Source organism: Coturnix japonica, chromosome 5 (assembly GCF_001577835.2).
Source record: "Coturnix japonica isolate 7356 chromosome 5, Coturnix japonica 2.1, whole genome shotgun sequence".
Taxonomy (NCBI): Eukaryota; Metazoa; Chordata; class Aves; order Galliformes; family Phasianidae; genus Coturnix; species Coturnix japonica.
Genome location: NC_029520.1, coordinates 30,322,544 through 30,343,459, shown reverse-complemented (window position 1 = coordinate 30,343,459; position 20,916 = coordinate 30,322,544). Strand labels below are relative to the sequence as shown.

Here is a 20,916-nt window from a genome sequence, read left to right as displayed (position 1 = left end):
CTGCTCAGATTTCTCTGAAAGTCAGCACAGCATTCTGAAAAACATCAGCAAACTCTAGTTTTATGTGAGCAGCAAACTTGCTGAAGGTGCACTCTGTCCCTTTATCCAGGTAACTTGATCATTGAGATGAACAAGACTGTACCCAATATTGACCGCTGGGGGGCATCACTTGTCTGGATTCTGCGACCTATATTACATAGGAAGCGAAAAGCCCCGTGAAGACGTCCTTAATTTCAGATCCTTGAAGTTTAATGAGAATGTGCATACCTTTCTGCTCCCTTTGAGTTTTTATATGTCTTTCCTACAAGAAAGTGGGTGGCCCTGAAATCAATATTCAGACATGCCCAGGCCCACCTTCCACACCCCCTCTTCCTGTTAAATGTGCATCTGACTCTTCAGATTCAGTTTCTCCTTTGCTGTTGATAATAAATCCTCTCTAGCAAGTGCAAAAGAAACTGATGCTTGTCTGAACATCTGGAGTGGTGACTTAGGGTGAAATCTTTATTTTTTGGCACTAGTGTGGTGATTTCAAGACCTAAGAAAAGGGCTGATTCAGATACAAAGAAACAGAAAATGTCCCATATGGCTTTATTAAAACTGCTATAAAAAATGTCCTTCTAAAAAAAGGGGAGGACTGACTGGAGAGGTAAATGGCTTTTTTTTTTTTTTCTTTTTCTTTTCCCCCCCAGATTGTCTTGTATGGTCTAATAATAATATATAAATAAATAAATAATAAAGAAAAAGCAGTATATTCTATCACAATTCTTTAATTTCTCCCAAGTAAAGCATAAATAGCATTTGGTAAAATTAACTGTAATTGTACTTTTGGGAATCTTGGTGTCAGCAAGAAGAAATACATGAGATTTCACACTTTGAGGAAACAGATTAAAAACCAATGGGACAAGCTGCTATGATGGTGATGCCAAATTGAGGAAACAGATTTTTAAATAAGAACTTTAGGAAATTAATATTTTGAAGGACTTTTTCCCTTTACGAACTACCCGGGAATAGCTAAGAAGGAAAGAAAAATCAGTTCAGTGCAGCCTGAGTTCTTCCTAGCTGAACCTAATTTATGAGTTTGCTTCACAACTGATAAAAATAGGAAACATGGAAAGAGCCAGTATAAGTCCACATTAATATACTGTGAATTTGAATGTTCTCAAACAGTTAAGAAATTCGTAGTAGAAATACAAATTAATTGCTAATTAATTAAACTTATTGGAATGAGTTAAAAAAAAAACACAAAAAATCAAGTGCTGGATCAAATATAGATACAAGAAGGTTTTGGAAATGCAACCTACAAAGTTTTAAAGGAAATGTTACTATGTGGAAACAGGCAGATTTTTTGAAGTAAGTCATTTCTATTGGTAGCTGTGCATATAATTAATAGAATATTTTCCTGAAATAAAAACAATAATAAAACTGTGGTAATACTGGCACTAAATAATGCTCATCTGACGCACACATTTAAATGGCTGCCTGAGAAATGACCAAGCAAAACGGTCTAATGAATGTGATTGTAAATTTTATTAAGATTCATAAACACAAATTTTTTAAGAGATGAAGGAATGGAGTTCATTACTCAGGAGAAAGGAAGGCCCCTTGGGCCTTTGGGAAGGTGTTTGATTTATATGTGGCCTTACAGTTTCTAATGTTTTCCTCAGATTAGAGGAAAAATGCATCTGCAATACAAATCATTGCTTAGTCATTATTTTCCTTAATAAATGCAGCTCCAGAATGGAATTTCAAGAGTTTTATAGAAACTTCCCTTTTTAATTCTGGATTATTGATGACGAAGTTTGTGGCATAGGTTCTACATCTGGATATAATATGCTAAATAAAAAATATTTTCCATGCCCAAGATTTCAGTTGTTCTTTTCTACATACAAATTTTTTGTATGTTACTTCGACTAATGTAAGTGGGGTGGGCAGAGTACACAGCTCAAATGTGTTTGTAGAAGGCTGCAAACAGTAGCCTTCTTTATTGAGATTCTTCTGGTTCAGACCATAGTCCAAGTGGCTTGTTGTGAGACTGTACGGTTAACTGCACATTCTTTTAAAGCACAACTTTGCTTTAAAAATATCTATTATGTAGACCAAACCAGCAAAAAACAAAACAAAACACCAGCATACAGATTTAGCTTCCTAGAGTTAGAACCCTAAAACATGAATTTCTGCTTTTTGTGATGTTTTTAAATAGTTGTAACCACTTGTCCTAAAGTTCTGTTTTATTTTTCTTAGATGAACTTTCTCCGTTCCTTGGTTGTTCAGTGATTAATGCTTTAAAAGATCTTAGGCGATGAAACATAAAGCTGATAATTCATTACTTTGTGTGTGATATATGAAATTAAACAGTACAATTTCTTCATGTATTTCAGGATCGTCTTGACTCTTTAACTGAAGTTGATGATTCTGGACAGTTAACTATCAAATGTTCTCAAAATTACTTGTCACTGGATTGTGGTATTACTGCATTTGAACTATCTGACTACAGTCCAAGTGAAGATCTGCTTGGTGCTCTAGATGATATGACCTCCAGCCAAGGTAAAGCAAAATCATTTGAATCCTGGAACTGCAGTGAGATGGATAAGGACTTTCCAGAACTTATCAGAAGTGTGGGTTTACTTGCAGTAGCAACGAATTCTGTTGCTCCTCAGTGTAATGAAGCATTAAATGAGAAAAGTAAAAATTTACCTCTTGTATCAGAAGATGGAGATGAAAACAAGGACAGGAAAGGACCACATGAGCTTTCACAGTCTCCTTCTGCTAATTCTTCTGTTTCCAAAGGACCTTGCTCTGAAGATGGGATCTCAACTGAAAGCAAAACAGTTTCTGCACAAAAGAAACCAGAATACAATCTTCCACAACTCAGTGGTGAAAAAATCAAGCACCCTCACTGTGAAAACTCAAATCCTAAGAGATCCATAAGAGACTGCTTTAACTATAATGAAGATTCACCTACACAGCCTACTTTGCCAAAAAGAGGTCTGTTTCTGAAAGATGATGTATTTAAAGACTATATGGAAGCCAATGACTTTAAAAGGCAAATCTCTCAGATAGTAAAGAATGAAATGAGTAGAAGTACACCCTCGCTGCTAGATCCACCAGACAGGTCCAAACTTTCCCTGGCTTTACAGTCAACCTACAGTAGTCCATCTGCTGTTAGTCAGTCTTATGATTGCTTAAATAAAATAGGTGATAGAAATCTTGAGTATACAATAAATAATCACTTTAAGGACAGCCCTGTAAGTCTAGGAAAGCCTGGTTCCCACACCTGTAAAGAAAAAACAAAGCACAAGAAGTCTCGTGACACTCCAGAGAAAGTGAAAGCTGGCAGAACATCTGTACGTATGTGTAAAACAGCTCCACCAGTAGAAGTCAAAAAAAGATGTCCTCTACAAAATGGAATCACTTCTCATAACTCACAGTCTCTAGAGGGCACAGAAACTGATTCTACTTCTGCATCATCGGATTCTTGTAATCGGGGAGACCCAAATGGACAATCACAAGGCAAGACTGAACCTTTTAGTTCACAATGTAGCCAAAAGAGTGCTTCCTCAGCTGGTTCTGAACATATCGACTCATCACCACTTTTACTGAGAAGAAAGAAAAATAAAAGTTTATCCTCATCACCAAGTTATAGTCATACTAACAATAAAGATGGTGAGGTCTGGTATGGTTCTGATGAATATTTAGCACTTCCTTCACATCTCAAACAGACTGAAGTTTTAGCTTTAAAACTAGAAAATTTGACAAAGCTGCTGCCTCAAAGGCCCAGAAGAGAAACTATTCAAAATATTGATGACTGGGAGTTGTCAGAAATGAACTCAGATTCAGAAATGTATCCAACATACCAGGTAAAAAAACACAAAAAAATGGGTAGAATTTCACCAAGCTCTTCAAGTGATATAGTATCTTCCTTGGGTGACAGTATTGAATCTGGGCCTCTCAGTGATATTCTCTCTGATGAAGATCTTTCTATGCCTGTGTCTTGCATTAAAAAATATATTGAAGGAAAGTTGGAAAGGACTGCTTCCACTCAGCCCACTGAGAATGAAACTTCTGCCTCAAATAAATCAGCTTTAATTCGTCAACTCATGCAAGATATACAACATCAAGAGAATTATGAAACCATATGGGAAAAAATTGAGGTAAGGTCATAATCCTGTGTTTTTGTGCTGTGTTTTTAATAAGCCTGTACATAGAGATGGAGCTGGGAGCAAGGGAAAATCTGCTTTGTTTTTCATTTAATGATGAAAATAGTCCCTACCGACCAATAGAAGTAGACAGCAGTAATGATCATTGTGTTTATTACTTGCTGCAGTTAACCTTAATTATACAGAATTTTATTATTTTACCAGTGCCTTTAAACTTGGCAAAGCGTACTCTACAAAGACAGCAAAGGTTCTTTTGGCCAAGATTATGTGCATAATAGGTTATTTTTGGAAGCATTTGAAAGTCAGGGATCATTTTAGTGAAATGATGTTTTGTAGTGCCTACTTCATATTGCCTATTTTCTTTAACAAAAAAATAAACAAATAATTGCTTTAGTCCAAGAATTTGGGGATAATTTTCCTGTCTCCTGGCGCATTATGTATAGTAACCTCATTTCATTTGAATCAGTTATCTTTTTTTTGCAGTGATATTCCTCCCAGTGTTGCTGGATCTAAGCATAACAGCTTTTAATGTCACTTAACTTGAGATAGAATTTTTATTTTATTTTTTATTTTTTTGGCTTCTTGCATCACTTCTGAAGTACCTCCTTTTCAGAATGGGCAAAAGGTTGCAGATGTTAATGTTATTATTATTTTATGTTAATGTTATTATTCTGTTGTTATTCTGTTTTCTGTTTATAGAACTAAAAAATGATTGATTTTTCAATACAAGAGCTTTTACTGAGATAATTCCTGCCTCAGTGATACTATGGTGCCTTGCTAAGTAACTTTAATGTGACAAAAGTAATAGAAAAATAGAAAATTCCTCTGTCATGTGAAGTTATGAAAATTGCAAACAAAACCTTTCTAAAAAATACCATACCTGTGCCACAACAGAGTCCTTTCTTTTGCCAAATCTCCTGTTTTGTAATTCCCCAAACTGAATAGGAAAAGTGTGCCATTACTTCTTAATTATCATCATTTGGCATTTAGTTCAGTTCTGTTATTTAATAAATCTCCAATCCCAAAAAGAGGAATCCTAATAGCATACATACACATCCTAGCAATAATTCAAATCTTTTCTTTTTTTTTTTAGTGGTAATTTTATACTAACAAGGTCAAGTATGAAGGGAGAAGTTAATTAAGAAGAAGCAAGCTCATGCATGTTGGTAATCCACTCACACTATAGGAAATGTCTAGCTTAATTTTTTTTTTTAATTGAGATTGTAAAGCAAAACTAAAAAAATCTCAACCTTTCCTTTTTGGAGAACAACAATTTTGAAACAATTGGCAACCTCAAAGTCATTGAAATTCATATTTTAGCTATTTTAATAGAGTGAAGAAAGTGGTGTCAACATTTTATATTGACAGGAATAATTTTGACTTAATATAACTCTGGAAATATCTTGATAGTAAGCAATTTGCTGAATGTATGCTAAAGTATTTGTTGGAAGACTTTTCCATTGTCTCATTTATATGGTATATAAACATCTGAGGAAGTCAGTCAAATGAGTTTTTTCATACTACTAAATTATGCAGATGCTCTTGCTCTGATACTGTCATACTGTTAATCTTTCTGATTATCCACAGAGAGTATTCTGCTTATTTAGGTAGTACTGGTTATCTCCATTTTGTGGCACATCACAGTTTCTGTGGCAGCTCTGTGTACATTTCTGAAATTATATTTTGGAGATCAATGTGAGAATGAGTAATAGAGAATTCTGAATGTACCTTTTATTGTTAAGATGTAGTTCTACACTAAAAATATCATTAAAGCACTTTTAGTAGCTATCCTAAATTAATTTTAGAATGCAGATTCAGGTTGGTAGTTTCTATTATACTAACTGGAAAAGGAAAAGATATTTCTGCATGCAAAATCACTGGAATTATTTGCAGTGACTGTTCAGCCTGGAGGAGGCTCAGGGGGATCTTATTAATGTGTATAAATACCTAAAGGAAGGATGCAAAGAAGATGGGGCTTGATTTATTTAAGCGATGCCCAGTGACAGGACAAGAGGAAATTGGCACAGACTGGAACTAAGGAGTTTTTATCTACACATCAGGCAGCACTGTATCATGTGGGTAACAGCAGAGGCACAGACTGACTAGAGGGCTATGCAGTCTCCTTGGAGGTCTTAAAAAGCTAAGCTGTACGTTTCTGTAAATGGTTTGATGGTCTCAGTAGAGCAAATTACATGTTGGAGATAGAGTTGGGAATCAATATGGGTAGCAGAGATGGCTGGAAAATATTTGGAGAACTGAATTTTTATTGTTTCTGTTGATAGAGGACATAGGTACTTCTGGGCAGAAAATGAAATGAAATGAAATATTGGTATAGTTAATGTAGAAACTTGCTATAAGAGAAGGAAATTTTACTTGTATTTGGAGGTGATTTTCAACACTAGGGCAAAGAGCATGTACAGTGGACAAATGTAGTTTGACAATGGTGGTAAGGATACTAAAACATTTGTTGAAAACAATAATGCTGATAGGCTTTGTCAATGAAGAAAAACAGAACATCATCCAGTAATGTCAGAACAGGTGAAAAAAGCAAAGATAATTGGCAGGGAGCAGAACTTGCTTCTTTTGGGTTACCAGATAAGCGATTTTCAAGTGTTGTAGTGCTCTCCTCAGCCTTCTTTCTTTCAATAAATTATGCCAAAGTGCTTTAATACTGACCCCCTTAAGTTAAATGGATTGCATATTTTTCCTAATAGTAAAGTGGTTGTCAACCTTTTTTCATTCATAAATCTTACTGTGCTGCTTCATAATATACTGAAATACAGCTCTTTGCTGATGAGCAATTTGAAAAAGCAAATATCAACAAAAAAATTACCAACAAAATTACAACACCAAGTAAAAAGGTATCAGATCCAGAAATACCTTGGCAACTCTGCAGTCTTCTCAGCAGTTTTGCCGCTTTGTGCAGCATAATTGTGGATGTCGCATTGCATTTTGTACTATGACTGAAAAACTGTTTTGTTGCTTTAGATCTGATGATCGTTCCTTGCTTTAAAAGCCATCCCTCAGTTTACAAGCTGGTTAAAGTATTATTAAGCAATAATGCATATGGAATTCACACTTCTACTCAAATACTTCTTACTAAAAAATGATACTGAAATACAGTGAACATTTGGGTTTCCAACAGTTTGCTTGAATTTAAACAGGTCTTCTGAGTACATTCACTTTTCTTTGGCATTTGCTTTACAACTGAGTGAGTTTGTCACTGGGAATCTTTGCAAAACCAGCAACTACTATGCAAGCTGTGCAAATTCTGAATTTGTAACTGCATATCTAAAACTGACTGCAGGAGTTCTATATTGTGAAGCACATGCTTGTGCTATTTTTTTTTCATGCTGTTTTTTAATTCCCTGTGTGAAGACCTCCAAATTTTAGAAATTTAGCAGTGATTTTAGGGTGCGTCTTTACCAGTATTTAGAACTGATTGCAAATGATGTTTACATCAACTGCTTGACTCACATCTCATGCAAAACCTTTAGCTCTGAGCACCTCATGATTCTTGCTGTGTACGCAGCCAAACTCCACATCCCAGTCCTCTTGGTTTCGGTTTCAGATAACTTCTGAGAAACTCTTTCAACTAGTTTACTAGTTAATGTGTTGATTTTTTTTTATTATATTGATTTGATTTTTGTTTGTTTGTTTATTTTTTCACTGCTTGAAGTGCCATCATTATCAAGCAGAAAACTGGTGAATTGACATTTGTGTTTTCTATTGTTCCCTTAAACATGGTTATATACAGCAGGGTAAGAAAGAACACTGATTTCTTTCTATATTTTCATAGAACTGTGCCTTTCCCAATGCTTTAAGGTCTAACTGTTCTGTTACATAATACACTTAGGCTCCTGGAAACTAATGTTTTATGTATTTTGGGTGAGAGTGAGTGTACAGGATATTCCAGAAAGATACAGTACAGCAGATTCCCCATAGTCTAGACTAAATATTTAATTATTTAAATAATACATTGTTGCTAACTTCCAACTAAATTAAATTCCAGTCTATCTACTGTTGTTAATGCATCATTGCCTTAAAATGTGTACATGCTAGAGATGAGTCAGAGGAGAAACGTTCGAGGGTCTAGAGAGGATTAACTTGAGAGGAAAGATCAAGTCCACTTATATAAGATTATTGCATAACTCTTCAGAATATGTTCATATTCTTTTCTTTTTGTGTGTCTTTATGTGTTTTGACAGCAACTAGTTTTCATTCCTCCCTCCTTTCCAGTATGTTAGGATCAGAAGTGAAACATTAAAGCATATTGACTCTTAAATCATATTTGTCATCATTAAGCATCAGACTGACTATTATTTGTGGCAAATGTGGACAGAAATCTGTCTCTTAGCCGTTTATTTCAGGCAATCTGCAGGCTTACACAGGTTTTTGAAAGTCATTTTAAAAGCAACCAGGAAGACAAATAAATGTTCATCCTTGCCTTAGATTTTGGAGCACAAACGCTAATCTTAACAAGGACCTGAACTATCCTTAGCTAACAAAACTTATTTCTTATTTGAATATACCTTTATTGATAGAAAAGACTTATTTCAAGTAGATCAAATAAGTTTACCAGAATGTGGACTAGATTTGCTTCTACTTTCAGTTGGACAGTCTTTGGAAATTTCACAGGGTAAGCTGACCAAGATAGAGCCAACAAGCAAACAGAGATGCAAGTTGCAAAATGTTATTTTTTCTTGCTGATGCTGACATCTGATTACAGGAGTGTTTCCGTACTGTGCTGCACAAGAGCAGAGACACACAGAATCGCTTGAAAGATAAATATCACTACACCATATCAGGAACTGAAGTTTAGGAGCTAGCATAAAACTAGCTCGGATAAGTACAAACTGGATTCAACCTATGCACTGCAGTACAAGTTTGACACAAGTACAGAAAACTAGAGAAAATTGTAAATTTGTTATAAAAAGCCAGGCTTCTGGGGTTAAAAGCAAAGAATAAAAAGACAACAGAATAAAGACCAGAGATTGTTATTTTATTCTGTAAAGGGTTCCAAATTTTGGTGGAAGGGAAAAAAAGTAACTCAGAATTAGGGTTTAAGGTGTTATAAAGGACTGCCCACTAGAGACCACTGGAAAAAAATAAAAATTAAAGGGAAGGTAAATAAACTAGGCAAAAGAAAAGCAATCAGAGGAGGATGTAATAGTGACATGATTTTTGTGTAGACTGCAGGTGATCAAAAAATGAGAGCATAACAGGACATGAAACTGGGTAACTGGAGAAATAATAATGGAGGAAAGTAAGAGATGATGAATCTTAATTTCTCCCTGCTGCTGTCATACTTACAGAATAGTGGCAATCACTGCTTTCCCTGTTTTAGTATTTAAACACAGAAATCTTAGCTGCAAAACAAGTTCATAGGTCCAAGAATTTAAATGTCTCTTGTGAGGTGGCCTCTATTCACCAATTAACCTTACTCAGTAGCAACTGCTGAATTCAACTTTCCGATTTTGATAGGAAATCGTGGTCATTGTATCTTAATTCATGTCAAGGATTTAGCAAAGGTCAGTACTTTCAGCAGTTATTCATAAGCAAACAGCATCTGCTCTATTTTATTAAAAAAGATATGGTAATATATCACCCTCTTGAGGCCAGTTGTTGTTACAGCACCTACTTAATAGAAATTTAATTTGCTTCTCAAACAAATAAGATTTGTGTAACTTTACAGTCAGATTTGTTAGAAATTCAGAAATTAAATAATTGTAAATAGTAATATTTCCTCCTTATGAATATCCATTCTTAGGAGGATTTTTTTACTTAAGTGTAGATTCCAACTATTTTTGCTTTGAATTTTATTCTGAGGAACTTAACACTGAAGTGTCATTCTGATTTAAAATAATAACATGAATATGTCTATTATTAAACTTTAAAAAATATAACTTACACCTCCACTTCTGTTGGAGGAGTGTATTATTTCACTTCACAGATACTGTGAAATATATTTAAAAATAAACTCTATTATCTGCAAATAATAAATGTCTCACTGAAAATATAGCTGTTACTTTTATTATCATTTAGAGAACTTTACTTACATTATATACAGAAAGAGTGATTATGACTTTCTGATTTTCAGGTGAAGAATATTGTGTCTTTCTGCATCACTTGCCAGCTAGCTTACTGAAAATGATACATAAAGTATCATTAATTTATCTTTCATTACAAAGGCACTGTGAATCTTTGTGCCATTTGCTGAAAGTACTCGATTTGGTTAATGTCATCATTTTAACATGTTTTGTTCTTTGTTTGGGAAAAGGTAAATTGTTTGCTACTAACCAGACAACTTGCAAACCTCCTTTAAACTGCTTTAATCATGCAATAGGCCCACTCTGCATTTTAGGCTACAGTAACAACCATGGTATATGTACATCACATGCAGTTTCAAAGGAACTAAATGCTGGTGGAGTGAGGTCAACATCCAAGAACTGCAGTATCAAACACTAAGGAAATGCTAGGACTGGTGGGAGGAGATGCTCGGGCGGCACTAGTTGAGTCCTGTGGTGCTGCCCAGCGCATGTGCAAGGTCACAGCTGACCCTCAGCAGGATGAACAGCTGCACATGGGTGTCCCACCCCCAGGCTCTGTCTGATGCTTAGATACTCAGAGCATGCCAAGCAAGAAATGACAGCCACCCATAACTGCCTATTTTTTCTGAGCAAAGTAAAGTTGTCTAATATATTACAGAAGCCGTTATATAGAAAAATTGCAAATGAAGGTTAGTTCATCTTTTGGACGCAGTTCAGTTTATAATCAAAAATACATATATTAGCTGTAAAACAATCTGAAAATAAGGTACGTTGCCAACACAACATTTAAGATAATTACATGAAGAGGCAGTGCAGTACTTCCAAGTACCCTTACATCACCATAAGTTGCTTCAACATCAATAGTTACATTGACAGCATTTTTAGAAAAAGCGTAGCAGGCAACTAGCTTCACTAAAAATACTCTCACTAACCATGGACTTTGGATCAAGGTTGCTACACAATAAACATTTTTTATTGAAAGAATAGAAACTGTTCTGACCAGATGTTTTGCTTTAGATTTTTCTGTAGAATAAATAACAAATCTGTATTTAGGAACAACAGATCCTGAACTAATTTCTATATTTTCTGTTGCAGTTTAGAGGTTTTAGTAGTGGACAAAAGGAGAATTTGGGACCATAAATTGGATGAATATGTGAATATATCACAGGAATAAGCCCCTATCCTGTAACCAGGACATAGGAACTCATTTTGGTATTTTTATACCTTCATTAAACCTTATTTCTGTGTTACTTTTTTTTTTCTTTTTTTTTTCTTTAATGAATTTTTGAAACTTTTACAGAATAACTGTTTTCACCAGTTCCTCTTTAGTCAGACCACTCTGCCCTCTCCTGCGCTGTACCCAGGATCCCTCCAGAACCCAGACCCTGCTTTCAGCTGCGACTGCAGAGCTGTAGTTCCCCTTTTGAGGAGTAGGTAACATGATCTGTCTTCTCTCAGGCATATTTGCTGCTTTTGACCTTCCCTTTTTGCATCTCTGGCTACAAATATCTGGAGATGGTGGTCATAACTTGTTCCCTGGTTTATCAGCTGGGTGAGTCCAAGTGTACATGACCTAAAAAGATTCACATCTCTTGCCTGTTCTTTATTTAGGGCAAGTCTTTGACTTAGGATCGCATGAGGTTATAATATAAAAAAGCCTGAGCTTGTGGTATTTGATGCTCTAACGTGTATGATAGACTTATCTGCCACTGGAACACATTTTGGGCACAAATCTATTTAATGTAGAAAATAAATAGAAAAAGACTCAGAAACAGTTATTTTAAGAGTAGTGAAAGCTACTGGAGACACGATCAATAACAGACATTGCTATTTGTAAATGAATGTATGTTGAGAAACAGTATGCAGTGCTGACCAGACCATTCAAGGACTGGATTTAGATGACTATTCAGAAATTTGTGCATTATTCAGGCCTCACTCACAGCACTGCTGTTGCTGACTGGCATTGTCTTTAATTCTTTTGTGTGTCAATTTGATTTCCATTAGCTTGTGGGTTTTTTTTTCATTGTTTACCCATCCCTTCCTTGTCCTATCCCCTTTTCAGGGATCTTGGTATCCTTTAACTCTTGTATTTGTCCATTCTACCTCAAAATTTCATCAGAGGACAGATTAGGGATGCTGAATGAGGCAAGTGAAAGAACCATGCCTCTGCAGACATACACTGAGACTTTTTGGCAAGGCAGAACTGGTAAGTGGAGAGTACTTACTTCCTTAACCAATAATTCCAATGTGTCTGCAAAATTCAGTGAGTCTAGCACTTAAAGCAGTCAAAGTCTGGGGCCTGGCAGACAGTGTTACAGCAGCTGATGAGGTGAGGCAGCAAGTGCTGCTCTTGAGGCTATGAGTAGGGCAAGCCTCAGCCGATCTGAATGAAATATTGCCTTGAAATCAGCCTGGTTTCCAGTTGTGATGCATGGTAACTTAGGAGGTAGATATGCAAAAGAATTTCATGTCATCTAATATGCGTTGACGTATGTGAAATTTTTCCATGCAAAGAAAGATATGCTAATTATTTATTTGATTCCCAGGAGTGCTTTGAATCCCATACCACTTTTGAGTTAGAAAACTGGTATATACTTTTGCAGCATGAACTCTCTCCTCACTGTAAGCCTGAAGCCTTACTGGCGTTATGGCTGTTAACACTGGGTCTCTGTTAGAAAGCCAGGTCACATCAACATGAGAGATCAGCAGCCATTTTGTATGCCTGGCAGTACTGCCTTCTGAGCAGATGGCATCTCTGGAGGTTTACAACCAATCCATATTGCTGTTAAGTCCAGACCAGATGATTCCTTAAATGATGAATGTATCAAAGAGTTTTCCTGTTCCCCTCCCTTCTCTGCAATGGTCCTCTCTACTCTTTAACACTTGCAAAGGCATGAAGACCTTTCCTATGCCACTGTATGGCAGACAAGTGCATACATATTTGGCCCAATGGCTGCTTTGACCTTTGCTCCCCAGCAGTGTCCTAGCCCACTGATTTTGCCTCTAGACTGTAGGTGTTCGCTGGCCATCAGAAGGCTGGGGAAGTGCTATGTGCATTGCTGGAAGCTTGTCTGCTATCTATGAAAACACCACTCAGGAATAGGGCTTTGGAAGACTTTGACATACCTTCCTATAACTATCTTTAGTTTTGCTCCAGAGCCTATCTGCTGATACTGCCAAGGTCTCTTTTTAGATCTTGTTAGTTTCAAATAGTATTGGAGTGCTTGTGGTGGTTCTTTAAAGAGAAAGTAGACCTTCACCTTGAGCAAGGCAAGACAAGGCATAGAGTAAGGGAAGAATCACATTTATGGCACCATGGAAAGGTTTAAGTAATGTAGAGAGTTACATTCATGAAAGGTTCTTAAGACATAAATTAGTGTAACTTGCTCTTTGACTTTATTTCTGCTCCTACGCAACAGTTCTATGGGGACAGTCACATTATTACTGTAGAATCAGGTTCCATGTCTTCACATGTAGTGATTTCTAATGGACTAAAAAGTGAAACTGCACTGCGTGCTCCTCTGTATCCTGGTTTTGAAGCCATTTATATTTGTCATTCTCTTACCAAGAAGGCTTTGGGAACACAAGAGCTTCTTAAAAGCTTTTATTGCCATTCTTGCTCTAGTCAGACTACAGTATATTTTAGGAATTGACTTTTAGGGGCAAAATTAGAACTGAGTTAATTTGCAGTATTTTTCTAGTCTTCTAAGATTTGTGCATTGTCACTCACACTGTTTCAAGAAGTACTCTTGACTCTCCAGTAACCTCTCCCTGAAAAGCTGAACTATCTGTGCTTGATATAACTGTATTTTTACATATGAATCCTCGTTTTGCAGCATCAGGATATATAACATGAACTTCAACTAAGAAAACATCACGAGCCAGTAAACTTCCTGTGCTGCTGTTTTTCATTCTAACTGTATAAATTGTGACCAACCAGATGGGTGCCCATCAGAGAAAATACACTGAATAGTCACTTCTAATTATGTATGTGGTTGTTGGATACAAAGCCAAGAGGCAGCACTTGTGAAAGATTTGTTTAGCATTGTATTTGGCCTTAAAAATGCCTAACTAAACGGTATATAGTAGAAGACTAAGATATATCTCTACAGAAGTGTCCAGTATAAAAAGTCTTTTATCTTTTCCTGTTTAGAGTGAGCATTTAAATTCCATGTACTCATAGGCTGAGGTTATTGAGTAAACATGGTGCTTCTTTGCTGAAAGCTACTAGTTTATAGACTGTTTGTGAATGAATGTATCCCAAGCTGCATATTAAATATTAGCATCCTCCTGATGTGCTTGGTCAGTTCTGTATTTCAGCAAAGTCATTATCTGCCACAGAATATTGACAGTGTAACATGAATATTTTCTGTTGTGGCATTTTGGTTCCTTGGGAATCCCTAACATCTGTACTGCTAATGGTTTTATTGTTGCCTTTGAGTCCAGCTCCAATTAAATTGTCCATGGCAGTTTGTTGCAGCCTCATCCTCTTGAGTACCTGGATTTCTTTGAGTTACCTTTGCCTATGAAGAAAGTGCACTTTTATCCTTTTGAAAATAAAGTCCGTGAGCAGGAATGAGTTCCTCCTGAGACTAATATGCAAGTCCTTTTGTGGTCAGACAAAGGGTTTCTTAATGTATTCTGTGATAGAAGAGCCCTTAGAGCCAGCCCATCTTTGCACACAGACCCCTCTTGTGAGCTCAGTCTTTTTGTAAATTGGGAACAAACTTTACAACACTGTCTGCTTGCAACAAAATTGGACATTCATTTTTAAGCAACAGCCTCATAACCAATTCTTCTAAGAAGAGAATTCCCTTTGTGTAATAAAAGGGAAGGTGGAGAGAAAAAAGGTCTTGGTTAGTGATTTAACAAGCAGTGTTGTCTGGTGCTTCTATACTGAGGTTTGTGGAACAGTGTAGACACTGTAGAGTCACACTTAACTGCCATAATACATTGCTTAGTATTTTTGCACTTAATAGTTTGCCACTTCTGTTTTATTCTGATTTTAATCTTAGTTCAACTCATTAGAAGGGTTTTGTGCTTTCAAAATTGCAATGACCAGAAGTATGCCTTTGTACAATAAGCCAGCACGTGTGTTAAAAGAAAATGTTAGCCTAATAAACTGAGCATTGTTATCCCTCCACAACTTTAATTACAAGCCAAAAGTACTGAATTAATATTCCTACCTGTGCCATATAGAGGCACAATACATCTGGGAAATTTTAGCCATAAAAAGCAAAAGCAAAATTTGACATGGAAGGCATACATAAAGAATTCTACAATGCAGTTAACTGGATGCAGTTACATCCTCTGTATTTTGTATCATGATTTTGACATTGTTTTTGCTAGTGCTTTCTTTATTGCGTATATCAAGATTCCTCCCCTAAAGCAATCTTGTATCAAAACTATACTGAAAACACTCAGTGTTTTCATATTCTTTTTTTTTTTTTTTTTTTATTAACTATTATTATTTTTGGTGAGTAACCGTAACTGTACCATCTCTTAGATTAGAGCTCAAAATTACAGAACTGCACTTTATTCTGTTTCTATTCTAAATGTGGTCTACTAAAAGATGGATTTTTAGTGGTATTGCAGCTGAGATGGAAACTCCCTGTCTTCCCATTCCATTCAATTAATGAAAGCTGAACTTCAAAGTCTAAATGAGATCATTTGAAGTGCTAAAATTATTGAACACACCAGAACAACCAGAAGAAAAGATTGTAATGTAAAAAGTAAAGCTTAACCTCTGAAAAGAAGCTAGGAAACTTTAAAAGTTGTAGTGCAAGAAGCAGTGTTCTCTGAGTTGAGAGTTGAGAGACATTTTGTGCAAAATTTTAAGTGACTCACTCGATAGTTCTGCATATATGTATTTTTTTTCATAGCTGTGACAGCATAAGCTGTCTGGGAGGTCTCAGTTGTGTTCTGGTCAGAAAATCCAATGGGAATATGTCTGAGCAACTAATTCTGCAGTTGTTCTCAGATGCCAGTCTTCAGCAGAGATGGAATGAGCATCTGAAGCTCAATGGAACTATGAAATAGGAAACTGGAGAGACACGGGGAGTGAGGAACTCATGGGCTGTGCAAAGAGGGGCAGCAGTGGGGTGCAGGTAGCAAATAGCAAGGTGTGCTGAACAGCTGCGATCAGGAAGAGATATGCAAACAGGATCCAGGAAAACAGGAAAAGAAATAGTCACAAACTACTCAGGATTGCAAAGTTGACCAATTTCTGTGATTATTTTAAGTATTTAATTTTTATGACACACATTTGGGATGAATGGAATGCACACAGTCCCATTAAGTGTAATGAATTGCATGTTCACCTGACTACCCTGTAGACCTTGCTTCCATGCTCCAGGGTGTCTTGTGCTGACAGTACACCACCACAGCTGCTCTTCCACATGCCAAAACATGAAGCCTAACCCAAGCTCCTCTGACCAGTTCTATGAGTTATAGGGAGCCCTGTGTGTCTGTCTTTTGTAGGCCTTTATCTCTAATAGAGCCAGGATGGAAGGCACACTTTGAGGTGCATCCTTCCCTGGCTCAGTACCTGATCCATCCCTGTACTTTGGTGTGTTCAACAAATTAATTCTCATGTTTTAAGATTCAAAATTTGAGAGTTCTGGTCATTAATGAGGAAGTCTTGTGGTCATTACTTAAATCCCACCAATTATTTAAAATTCTCTGGTCAATTATTTTTTTTATTTTATATTATAGAAGAAATTATTAAAGTGTATTTTCATTCTATAAGGCCACCAACACTGAAGCAGACACAGTAGTCACGGTTATTTTTTTCACAGTACTTACAATTGTCTTTCTTCTTAATTCTTATCCATACAGAGCAAATTGGATTAGACCACAAAAAACCAAAACAAAACACCAAAAAAACACCTTTTTACATGTGAAATTTCAAATTAAGCCATTTTGTTTGCTTTAGCGTTGTTCATGAGTGTGTGATTAGAACTTTTTTTCCTATCTCTAGGAGTTTTTAAAATAGCATCTAGTTGGTTAGCATAGTACAAGACTATTACATTTGCAAAACTGAACCATCTGGTCAAAAGGCAAAGTCTGGTTTGATTATACTGGTGCTCCATTTTTCTATTCTGTTCAATGCTTTTCTCTCTGAGGAATTTTGTGCAGTAATTTTTAGCTTCATTGTGGCTGATTATGAATTTTTGACTTCCAAAAATTTGTTTAATTTTTCCTTAGCAAAATATGGGTTGGATAAATTTTACTATATTTTCATGGTAAGCATAACAGTGTCTAGATGAGACTCTTAACAAATATAAATCAGCAAAAGTACACTGAAGTTTGTAATGATCTAAACTCTTCCCTACCTTAAGACTGATGAAGATAAAAATATTTAGAGAAAAGAAAACATAATCTAAAACAGAAAATGCAGAAAGGGGAAGAAAATGCATCTGTTACAATTTGTCATCCTATGATCTTTTCCTCACTGAGTGCTCCTTGATTCAGGATTGCATATTAAGTCGCATCCTTTGTTTTAATATAATTTATGATGTGGTCTTTATTTTTGTTATTATTATGTATGTTTTATGCTGTCAGAGTATTGGAAAACAGAGTTTTCTCCCTGTTACTTTTTAGAACTTATATTGTCTGAATCTTTTGTGGAAAGCATTTACGTTCTGGGAAAGATCCTAAATGATGAGAAAAGCAAATATTGTTGTGTACTTTGTGTCACAGAGTACATGTACATCTTTGATGATTCCAGCTAAACAGGGTGCTAGACAGACTCAGTGTGGTCAGTCTTTGGAGGGGCAGTGTCCCTTCAGTACAGTTTCAGTTATGTTTTGGACTCTGCTTCTGTTCACATGCTGAGAGGAGAGCAGGGATGTGGCTTTGTATTTCTTTCAGGGCTTCTTGGAGACCATCAGCTCCGGTAGTTTGAGTCTCCCTTTGGGCTGGCTAGGAAGGCTCTGCCGGCAGAGGCAGAACCATGTGTGTCGGTCATGGGCTGTGATCAGCAGTAAGATTGGTCTGTCCCTCAGATCCTGCAGCTAAGTGTCCCTAGGCAGGCACAGGGAGTGCTCAGCAGGAGCAAGCTGCAGTCAGACTCATGACTCCAGAGTTCTGCATCCAGTCATACATGTATAGGTTTCAGTTTTCAGTCTGGTGCTGCCTTCTAGGCGGGGTTAATTCACGAGGCTTGGGGTCAGGTGTAAAAGGAGAGGCTCTTGTGTTGGAGTCCAGATATGAAAATAAAGGAGATGAAATTGTAGGCAACAAAACAATAGCAAACAACATTGTAGCGTTGTTTTATGAGTAAGCCGTGACAAACGAAGCAGGACCTGCAGTGTTCAAATATAATCTTGCATATAATTTGAGGTAAAAGCAGTTCTGTGTTTTGCGCGTCTGTTATTGGCACCGTTATATTGCAACGCGCCGTGTCGCCGCTCCTTCAGACCCATGCCCACCTCTCTCAGCCGGTCGAGGCCGAAGTGCCGGCAGGTGGCGCTGCGGGCCCAGGCACGGCGCACTATCGGGAGAGCGGCGCTCCCTCCTCCGGTGGCTCCACGCGGCGGGGCACGGCCTTTTCCTCCCTTCTTCCCTTCCTTTCCTTTCGATTTCAGTCTCTACTTCTATGTTCTTTTGAATGTTTTTTTTCTTTTTTTTTTTTTTTTTTTTTAATGTTTCTTTTGAACATTTTATTACCGTCATTTGGAAAATAAATTACGACAGACGCTGTTTGTCAGGAGAGTCATCCCTGAGACTGGGAAGGAATAAGACTGGCGCTGCTGAGCTGTCCTGCTGCCTAGCCTGTGTCCAGCTGCTGGCTCAGGATGCCCAGTGAAAGAATGCATATTAGCATGGTTTTGTATGAGGTTGTTGCTTGTGTGTACGAGCAGGGTTAGTAGTCCATACTGCTGCTGTATGAGCATTTCCAAATATGAGTGTAAGGTTAACAAACTAACGCACGTATGTGTTTTGTGTGAGGGTAGAAGTAACTCTGTTGCTGATGGCTGCATTTTGTTCTTGTGCAGTGTTTCTGAGCACTCTTTTTTGAAGGCATACAGACATCGTGTACTGTGGGTAGACGTTATGCATGTCATTTTTGTAAAGTACAAGACACACATACAAGAGAGAGCCTTTCTTCATTTTTTTTTCTGTTTACCATATCACCTTGTCTCTCAAGGACAGCACGTTGCTAAAATGCAGGCAGAGATTTATTGGAGGGACTAGAAGGACTTTATTCTTTCTGCTCTTTTCCCTGTTAGCTCTCATCTCCCACTCCTCTGCCAGTGTGGCATCTTTTATTCTCTGCTATGAGCTGGAAAAAAAACAAGTGTATTGCTTGATTTTTTTTGCGTAAGGAGTCAGGGGAACGTCTTGCCCCACATTCAGTCCCCCACTCTGTACCATTGCTGGGAGTAATGTAGTCCTTTTGTTGTGACCTATGTGTGGGAGGAGATGAAGCTAACTGTTGCAATCTCCAGAGCAGACACACACAGAGAATGTCCTGATATACAGCCTGTAATGAAACCTGCAGAATAGCAGTTTTCTTCTTTATTGTGCTTTGGGATATGGTGAGTTCCATGAAAAGAGTTAACAGTAGACTAATGTTCATTCTGGGAACTCATAGTGGCTCACCAAAAATATGATAATTAAGACAAGGCATTCAGAGTGCACAGTATGTGCTGTGCTGCCGTGACTACAGTATGCACTGGAGCATCCTGCCAGAGAACAGGCACTTGAGCCTTAGGGCAGGAGTTGTCTACCAGACACTACTTTGCACAGTGCTGGGTTAGAGTGACTATACTACCACACATCATGTCCACTGTTTGGTCTCCAAAAATGCTTGGCAAGCGATGAATGTTAGTGGATGCCATTTTTTCCACATGGGCAAATTCACTGACACACCTTTGCTTCATACACACTTCCAGGTCAGATACCAGTTTGTTAGATTACTCCTCTTCTGCCATCTGTCACCAGCAACTAAATGTAATGGTGTACTGGTGATAAAGTTTAACCTATGCTGCTACACTACAATGTCCACCCTAGATGTCATTGACCAGCAAAAAATAGGTAATATTACTTTCAGAGCAGCCACTGTAACAGAGCTGTACCCCCAAAGTCCAAACTCCTGTTTCCACGTCAGTTTGAATTCCAATTTCATGTGCAACTTTGGAGAATGGAATTTGGATTCCTGAAAGACTTTCCAGTCTGAAAGTTTTGCCCTCAGCTTATTTTCAGTTATCTGAATGGATTACTAGTTACTAGAAATCATTCCATAAATAAAATGACAAGAGTGCGATACTGAGTATGTATACCAAGCTGTTATCCTACTGAAGCTTATAATTCACTCTGAACTGTGGAATCGTCAGTAGTTTATAATATAACTGGTTTTAGACCTAACTTAATCTTGTCTTAGGATGCTTGTAATAGATGGTCATTTCTCTTCACAGTAAATTTTCAGGCTGCCTATAAACATCATGGTCAGTTTATTTTACAATCTTGCTTTGCAGTGAATAAGAATTCAATAAAATTATCTGTACTCAGTATGTGCCTATAGTATCATCCAATCATGTAAATTCAGGGGCACTATTTTTAATCAGACAATATAATTGGTACTAATTTTGCAATAAATGGCGCTCCTGAGGAAGCAAGAGCTCCTTCTCAGTATCACCATCTGTGTGGCTCATGTGCAATCAGTGATATTTATATTATAGGATATATAATCTGCCTCACCTACT

The 20,916-nt window shown here is 37.1% G+C and overlaps 1 protein-coding gene across 2 annotated transcripts in view; it reads left to right on the top strand.

Annotated features, from left to right (window-relative positions):
- The window catches only part of AKAP6 (A-kinase anchoring protein 6), a 259,761-nt gene that overhangs the window by 87,422 nt on the left and 151,423 nt on the right, over positions 1 to 20,916 (top strand). For both annotated transcript variants that reach the window (XM_032444906.1, XM_032444905.1), the window contains exon 5: positions 2,379 to 4,151. In XM_032444906.1, coding sequence (XP_032300797.1) covers positions 2,379 to 4,151 — 1,773 coding nt within the window. The remainder of the gene's footprint in view (positions 1 to 2,378; positions 4,152 to 20,916) is intronic.